The 9600-nt window shown below is 34.9% G+C and overlaps 1 protein-coding gene across 2 annotated transcripts in view; it reads left to right on the forward strand.

The window, feature by feature from the left end:
* LOC105381116 (methyl-CpG-binding domain protein 4-like) overlaps positions 1 to 7738 on the forward strand; it is a 32772-nt gene extending 25034 nt beyond the window's left edge. For both annotated transcript variants that reach the window (XM_048626195.1, XM_048626194.1), the window contains one exon: positions 6737 to 7738. In XM_048626195.1, the coding sequence (XP_048482152.1) occupies positions 6745 to 7479 (735 nt within the window). In that variant the 5' untranslated portion in view covers positions 6737 to 6744 and the 3' untranslated portion in view covers positions 7480 to 7738. The remainder of the gene's footprint in view (positions 1 to 6736) is intronic.
* The last annotated feature ends 1862 nt before the right edge of the window (positions 7739 to 9600 follow it).

Genomic DNA, 9600 nt, shown 5'->3' on the forward strand with positions numbered 1-9600 from the left:
TATGCAGGCGTGGAAACAAAAACAATATATTTTTGCTGGATAATCCCGCTTCTGAAGTTATTGGACTCTTCAGTGGGAGTATAAAAATTCAAAACAAGTTTGGCCTTGGAATTTCCTTTATTTCTCTTGTTCTCATAATGCTAGGTTACAATTTCGGGAGACCCTTTCGGTACGACTGCTGAGAACAGAATGGCCCGCAGGCGAGTGCGTAAGCTGTTTTTATAGTTTCACTTAGGCGGGGAGACAAGTTTCGCACACCTGCGCCGATCTAGTGTTGGCGGTTTGTAGATCGTTTTTGACATTGAATTTAAAGAGTTTTACACTATTGTAGGTAATAAGTTCAAATTCATAGGTACAATATTGGTAACAAAATAATGATCTATATTAAGTATTGCTTTAGTTTCAATAATTAAGAGTAATACAACATTACTGTTTATAAATAAAAACAAAAATTGAATTTCACAAGTTTGAAATAAATGTTGTGAGATCGTATTAATCAAATACAATAAGTTTATGGAGATGCTGGAGGTGTTGGAGCATCCCCATGCAAAGGGAGGATCCTCCGACCAGGCCGGGTGGTGTGGCCTGGCGGGCAGCTGCCCAACGGTTAGCGTTGGGGATTTCTATATATTGCAGAGTAGGTGAGAAACTTCGAATGCGCGATGTAGGATTTTCATAGTAAATTGCGTAGTTCCCATACATCTTCTCTGTATTGCGTTCCGAGCGCCATCTGTTGATCTTCGTCTGAACTAGTGGCTAGGAGTCCGCCACAAGTTTAAAGTAGAAGATGAAGTTATCAAGGTACGGAAAGGCAAGTTAGTTTGTCTGAAAAGGGCTTGTCAAAAAACACATATTTTGCATGAAAAACACGTCGTCACGCTGCATTTCTCGATCTCGTTATCTCGAGAGATCTTGTACAAAATTTGACGAGATTCAATCTAGTAAAATATGGCCGAGATCTCGCGAGATCGAGATTCCCTACATAAGATTAGTCAGTAAAGAATATTAAAATTTGACTGTGTTGTGTTTTAATTTGCTTGTGTCAGACTGCAGGAAGTATAGTATATGGGGCACGGGGTGAAGTTTTATTTGTGACGTCCCATTGCTATATCAATATATACAATATACTGGGCATGTTTCATAATGGGCCCTAATCGGTATAATCTAATCTTCCATAAAAGGAGCGAGATATTATTTATATTTAATGGAATCCCTAAGCTTAAATGCTAAAGTCGGCTTGATATACTTGATTAGATTGGAGAAACGGTGGCTTCTATCACATTGATAAAAATATATTTTGTAGCAGAGGGTATACTGAACATGTTAGTTGCTTATAAATTGGTGCAGGATTATAATAAGTATGTTAAAAAAAATTGCAAACACACCATGTCTTTTGCCATTTTTTGACTTATTATGAAAAAACCCTCGAAATCAGAGGGCCCATTTTCATGGAATCTTATATGTATGTGTAGGTAATTAAATTCTTAACAAAGTTACCTTAAAGAGTTGGATTTAATGGACCAGAAGTCAACTTTTTTTGCAAAAAACTAATAAATTCCGGTTTAAAAATGATGACACCGTGACAGATTTCAGATTTCTTCAGTCGTCGCCCTGGTGGCGGCCTGTTAGGAGCGATACCCACGCCATTTTATTTTTTATCAAATATTTCACAAAAACTGATTAAATCAACAAATTATGACTACAAGTATTATAATACATATGCATTTGCTATGGAAAGTTAATTTTCTAATCATTTTAGATGCAGAAAAGCCGAAAATTCTTAGAAAACATTTCGCCTTTTCGATTTGTTTACATTTTTTACTATAGAGTTACAGATGCATAGATAAAGGTAAACATTGCACATAATGACACTTATTAGATTCTCCGAATAAGAACTATACGGTCAATGCAGTATGCCAAAGCGCGAGCCTGTTTATATTCTGAGGGGTAATTTATTTTATTTTAACGGTTGTGTATGGTAGGTAAGCTACACAATATACAGGGTGTTGAAAAGTAAGTTCATAATTTGTTTTATTTGAAACCAAAAACCGTAGTTAATTAAAAAAATAAATATATATATATTTTAAGATGTGGTAGTCTGTACACTACAGGTTGTTAAAAATAAGTAAGTATTTTTAAAAATTGAAGATCTAAAATTTACATAATTTTTTAAATCTATTTAACAAGCTTTGCAAAAAAGCGGTTAAGTGCGACTGTATCTCGCCATGAAAAAAATGAAATGTTTACTGTAGCTATGAATTTTATGCGTTACAAGTGGAATAAAATACCGCATAATATTATGTACAACTATGTAAGAGCCTAGTTTTTAAAAAAAAACTCATAGGAAAATATTAAATACACAGGTTTTTTAACCCCTGAAGGAAATAGAGGGGTGTTATAAGTTTAAAGTAAGGGCTGAATTTTTTTTTTAAATTAGGGTGATAGGTAATGTATATTTTTAATGATTTTTTCAAATAGATAAATGTTATACCATTTTTAAATTGCCATAAAATTACCTATAGTTATAGTTATAGAAAAGGGCAGGGCTACCAGTGCCCATTCGCCACTGCAACCTAAAAGATCTATAAATTATGACTCCCCATGCCGAGTCTCACTCTACAGGCCCAGGTCTTTTATAAACCTGATATTACCTATACAGGATGTTGCAAAAAGGGTATACTGTGCCGAAAGGGTTTGACTCAGGGGTTATTCTGAACAACTTTTGTTCTCCAAGTTTTGGAAATTCTCGAAAAATAAATTCGGTCTCTATAGTAAAAAGTCACGTGATCGAATAAGTTTCTATGTAAAAGGTTTTGTTACGTGAATTTTCAAAATTGTAGAAGAAAAGTGGATCAGAATGGCACCTAAATCCACTTTTGGCTAAGCTTTATACCCTTTTTTCAATACCTTGTATAAAATATCGTCAGCGTCACCTTAGATCGTAATCATCGTAACTCCTCGTGACCAAATTTTAGAGGAGACAAAAATACTGTTTTATTTGTAGTTCTAGTTGGCATACTACCCACCTAAAGTTTTTTTAACTAGCCTAAAAATGATTTGTTTAGACAGTCTATCTTCCTGTTCAACCGCAGCCTGAGTGCCAGTGACTCAATGACTGAAAGGAGGCCATTAGTGCTCCTAAATAAATAAAGCAGGCCTGTAGATTATCTTTCAGTGTACCGACACATCTGATTGCTGTAAGAGCCTGATAAGCTCTTCGAACGAGTCATACCTCTGTGGTGGTACGGTTTCGACCTTTCGGACAGTCAGTTTGGCATCCGAAATGCGGATTCGAATAGTGGGTACAATACTTTGCGTTCGTTCACTGTCGGAGCAGGATAAGAACCACGGGCGAGTTGTTGCGCTGGCTGTTTGCTTAAAAATAGTAACCGCGTTCAACTCTATCCCCTAGAGGACGAACCTTTAGGGCGGCTCTTGTATACCATCACTTGTCTTCTTATCTGCAGAAATTTGACAGAGGTCATACGTGTCTAACAAGTACATTAAGGATGCGAAAAGAGAGGGATTGTTTTCACTGAAGAAGTTCAGTTGCGGAGTTCCACAGCGGTAGGTCTTGGACCCCTCTGCTGTGGAACTTGGCATACAACGCGGTCCTGCAAATCAAGCTCGCAAACGGCGTTAGCACAGTGCATTTTTCTAATGTCACACAGGTCGTGAGGTAGGCTGAGAGCCTCCTTCGGGGATGACATCCCAATGATTCATTACGAAAAAATTGCTGCAGCTGTGCTCGCCATGCAGTGCATGGGCTACTTCCGAATCTGGGGGGCTGTTGCAAAGGAGTCCGTTGCCTCTATACGGTACGGGTTCCGTGCGATCTATGATCCTTCCGGGAGCACCTGTCTTGTCAAGTCGAAGAGAATGGCTCGTATTCGACGCAACCTGCAGTACTGGTGGGATTGGTTGGAGGACAGGACAGCAGGAAGCTGCAGCAGCCGTCATGCTGTGATTCGACGCATAGATGCAAAAAAAAGTTGAAAGTAACTTCATGTTAATAAAATATTAGATCTTAATTTAACAACATAACATTGCAAAAAAAAAATTAACATTGTTGAGTATGTTATTGTAATTTACTAAAGTAGTAATAAAAACAAAGGCTTATTGCATAGTTTTCGTTCACGTTCGCCTACATCGCACGTTGTATATGAGAATAAAGGGTATAATTACTAAGTTTTCTTGTTTAAAAATCACGGTTTGGGGTTTAGAGGAAAACAAATGGTAAAATGCGGAATACAGTTTTTTTTTTTCGAATAAAGAGGAAAACATGTGAATTCAAAAAACGTTTCTATTGACACCAAAGAGTACCTACTTTTCGCCGAGAAAAGTGGAGTTACAATGTTTGCGATCTAAAGTGATGATAGAACTAGAACTTATTTTTTCAGTTCACCTGCTGTTGAGTGAAATCGTAATTAGGTAAATGACTCCTTGACATGAAAATAACTTTTTTTTTATAATCGTTATAACAAAACCGTTTTTTTTAATACAGCAATATTTGTAGGTGTACTTACAGTGAGCAAAAGAGCGCAGCAAGGTGTAAATTTTTTGGTTTTTAAGAAACAAAAATATTATTTCTATCATATCCCAAATACACATAAGTACCTACTTAAAAAAAAAAATACACACTCTCGCCTTGTACTAATGTACTCCCTTGCGGGGGTACTTACATGTTATTATTTTTCTGGTGACCTCCCCATATCCCTTTGCCAGCTACGTAACCTTTTGTGACACCCTGTATATGCAGAGTTCTGCAAACTACTGTTCTGCTTTTGAAACACCAAAAAAAAACAGGTCGTCTAACTAAAAGGTCACGTGACCAAAAAAAAATTATATGAAGAAGCGTTTTTTTCATGAATATAAAAAATTACGTAGGATAAAAGTTTTTCAGAGTGACGCCTGAGTAACGCCCTTTCGGCTAACTATACTTTTTTTATTACACGGGGGCAGAGTTTAATACAACACCCTGAACTATTAAACTCTGATAATATTTTCGCGATTTTTTTACATTCTGTTTTCATTTCCTGGCTTAGAAATAACATCAATAACATGCTGCACACGTAGGTTTCGGCATAGTATTAAACCCTTTTTGCAACAACCTGTATAAATATCGGCACGGGTACGACTTTATATATAATTAATTATTAAATATTAAAAATACTTTCAAATAAAAATAAATATTTTCGTATCACAGAACAATATTACTTACTTAGTATATTTTTAACAAAGTGGCATGTCTTCACTTTTATGTTTTCGAGTACTATGTTGAAATTTCATGTCATTGTCCGTAGAACGCCCCGCATACCTCAACCCCCCCTCACTAGATTTGACAGATTCTGATTTTCTTCCAGCTTTAGTGACAGCCTTAAGATACCCGGAAAGTAGCTAATTTTATCCTTAAGGAGAGTTCTTTTCGTGACAGCTGTCAAAATATACAATAAAAAAATAAAACATTTGGGACTTCCCAATTCCCAACTTCAACTCAATTCAAAATACATAGTTACGTTGGTTTTACATTGAAATCAATGCGTGGGAGAAATAGCACAAAAACTATTGATAATTATAGAACAAAACATCGTATAAGAAGTGATAACTTTTCTTCCAGCTTTAGTGACAGCCTTAAGATACCCGGAAAGTAGCTAATTTTATCCTTAAGGAGAGTTCTTTTCGTGACAGCTGTCAAAATATACAATAAAAAAATAAAACATTTGGGACTTCCCAATTCCCAACTTCAACTCAATTCAAAATACATAGTTACGTTGGTTTTACATTGAAATCAATGCGTGGGAGAAATAGCACAAAAACTATTGATAATTATAGAACAAAACATCGTATAAGAAGTGATAACTGAAGTTGTTTGTCGCGCTGATGTCACGGATATGTGCTTATTGATTTGTGTGTTTACGTTAATTTAATTAAGTTATAAGATGCCACTCAAAATTTCTGAAGCAATAACATTACTTGAAGTTATATTAACTTATATATCTATACTATGTATACAGGGTGTCTCATTAGTCAACGTCATGCCGGTAGGAGGTGACACAAATCGTCATTCTAAGAAAAATGTTATACTTATAGGCGAAAAAATAAATAAACTCCCCATAATACTAAAAAATACGCAATCAAGACACAACACCAAAAAAAACGAATAAAAAAAAAAAGAATAAGTAAAAGTTGTTTAGAATGACGAGTTGTATCACTGCCGCCGTGACATTGATTAACACGACACCTATATTTTATGTATTGTAGAAGTTATAATGTAGTAATCATATCTGCCGAAGAACCGATAACCGTTATTTTCAAGTACTTAGAGATCATGAACAGATAAAGTTAGCGTGGGAGGCCCTCCGGTTCTATGTGTTTATGTCTATTAGTACTACTACTACTACTTTTATTAATAATGATTGAAAGAGATGTGTGAATTGTGATGAGGAAAATCATTCCAAATATTATTATATGAAAATAAGATAATGTTACCCACTGAGCTATTCTTCTAAGAATTTTGCCACATTAACTATTTTCTTACTCATAATCATAACTCAAAACACTTACAGTGCTTGTAGACTTGTAATTACTAATATTGTTATGATATAACTACTTATAGTTAATTAAAATTTTTATATCTTCACCTATGCTTTTTTATCAGTGTCTAATGTAAATGCTTCCAACCAATGTATCTCATCCTCAGTACTTAATGTATAATGTAATCTTTTACTGTTTACAGGAGAAACTATGGCGGTCCAAGAAGCAGACGAAATCGTTAGTAGATTCTTCGAACAATCCGAAGATACAATTCTTCTCAGCCCATACAAAATCGGTCCTAACAATAAAGATGATACATTAGATTCCTCTCTGGACTCTAGCCAGCTGAGCCAGGCTTCCACTGAGGACCCTGACTCTCTTAGCTTGTCCCAACTGACCATAGACACCCAGGAGCCCCTTCTTATCCAACCTTATTTCAACATCACTCCTAGGGAAATGCCCACATCACCTCACTACGTTTTCGAAGAAGAATTCGGAACCAATCCTTGGGCTTTACTCATAGCAACTGTTTTTTTAACGAAAACCGCGGGAAAAGTTGCTAGACCGTTCATGAAGGAGTTTTTCGATCAATACCCGACTCCTTACCACGTTTTGGATGGTAGTCCAACCTCTTTGGAGCGTTTTTTCGAGAAAATAGGTTTGAAAAAGAGGGCGCATATGATATGGAAGTTGAGTTTCCAGTTTCTGTCTGCTCGATGGAGGCGAGCAAGCGACCTTCATGGTATTGGGAAGTATGGGGAAGACGCCTACAGAGTGTTTTGTCTCGGTCACACTGATTTGGACCCCGGAGATAGGTACATAAAGCTGTACGTTGATTGGCTGAGAGGGCACACAGAGTTTCTTGAAGAAAACGGTGTTATTGACTGCGAGTGTGTGGTGGAAGATCCAGTCTTAGAATATTATAGAGTTACTTTAAGAGAATAATTGTTCACATTATTAACACATTTAGGCTATTAATTTTAACTTTAAAATCGTGTGAAGTACGGTATACAAGGCCTGGCAAATAGGTTTTGAAATTATTGAAATCGTCCTGTTTTATTTATAATATTAAATCTACTTATATTAAAAATATAACCTGGTAAATAAGTTAATAAAACTTATTTGCCATATTGTCTGCTTATTGATATTTGATAAGGCACAATACCTATAACTTATTAAACAAAGAAATCCTTTTTAAATTGTTTCCTATGTATTTTATTTAATACCCTATAATACAGTTAGGAGAGCCTGTACCAGCAAAATATGGACTGGTAGACTTGAGTCCACCAGATCGAGACGAGAGGAGAGATCCAGACGAGACGGTTATTATTCTAGGGTTAAGTATATTTTTAGTAAAATAATAATGAAGTTAGTAAGTATACCTAAAGAAATAAAGAATATCTTATCTTATACCTTGGTTCAAATAAAAAAAAAATGCAGCTTTAGCAACTAGGTATATGGAACCGTAACGACTGCTTTTCAATACCGTGAGCATTGGTCACGTGACTCTGGCCCAGTTAGCCGTGTTAGTCACACACGGCAAAGAGCCATTCATCCAAAATTGAATTGAATAGGTATATGGGCCCATAACCATAACCAATAAAATAAAATACAGCGCTGTTAGTATGAAGCTTTTACCAGCGCCATCTATAGTTGATTTTTTCAAATGTACTACATACATACTTATAACCCTAGTACAGTGCCACAAACTTATCTGTTCCGGTGAGAGCTCACGTAAATGTCTAATATTTCTTCATTCTTTAAGATGTTAAGATTTCCCGTAATGGTAATTTACCCTTGAGGTTTTTATAAACCCATCTAATCTATATCAATATATAATTTATTAGTAAATAATGAGATATGGACCAAATTAGTTAACTGTCACCGTAACAGATAAGTTTGTGGCACTATATATGCCTAATACCATCACTATTTTTTTAATGCACTATCACAAAATTTATGTTTTCCATTTTTGTTTTCTAAACTAACTAGGTAGGTACTTTGATACGCCGTGTGCTTGCCGCGTGTTGTAAAATGAAGTCTATATGGTCGTTGAAGCTAAAAATAAATAGGTATCAACAGTCCAACTATAAAGTCATGACAATAAAGAGTGCGATTTTGCAAAAACTTTTTACCATTAACAGTTATTTAGTTACTTACATTTACATACCTTTGAAAAATAAAATAGCGTTAGGTTACGACTTTTTAACCGATTTGTCATTTGATAAATATAAAACATCGATTAAATACGGTCTGTAACATTTAGTTAAAATCCACTTCCATCAGGAATTCAGGACTTTAGAGTTTTACTGTACAGTCCAACTGTAAAGTCATGAAAACGGAAGTATTTAGTAGAATCTTAGAAATTTTAAATTAGATCTGATTTTACTCCTGATTTTAAGAAAAGCAATGTTTTTAAACTGATTTATTGCCTTCTATGCATTATAATTTATAATATTTTTATAACTTAATGTTATCACAAGTTCATTAACTAATTTGGTAATAAGTAAATTATTATTTCTAGTACCTTCATAGTAATTATGTGAACGTATTATTCTACACTGCCCAGGCAGGCAAAAATAAAATTAAAACGGAAGTGGAAACTCAATGAATAGAAAATAAAAAAGGATGAAATTTGACAAGTTTTCAAAGAAAAAATAAAATAAAAATATCGATTCTATCTCAATTAAAAAGATTTGTAATAGATTAAGCCCCTGTTCCACAATGTCTGGTTAGTGTACCTGTGAGATAAAATACATGCTGTCACTTTCTGTTATTATTTTTTTGACAGTGACAGCATGTATTTTATCTCACAGGTAGCCACTAACCAGACATTGTGGAACAAGGCCTAAAGGTAATTAACCAACTTTAACACTGTTTATTTCCCAAGTACGTGCCTACATAATATAATAAAATGGCAAATTATTTTTTCTTAATTTAATTTGCAAAGTAACTCTAACAATTTACGATGCATATTTTAAGCTTAATGTAAATTTAAACAAATGACTTCTGTGAATCAACAACTCAATAATTTACGATGTTTTAAATATTCCCGCGCTCACACTA

The sequence above is a fragment of the Plutella xylostella genome, chromosome 16, assembly GCF_932276165.1.
Source record: "Plutella xylostella chromosome 16, ilPluXylo3.1, whole genome shotgun sequence".
NCBI lineage: Eukaryota > Metazoa > Arthropoda > Insecta > Lepidoptera > Plutellidae > Plutella > Plutella xylostella.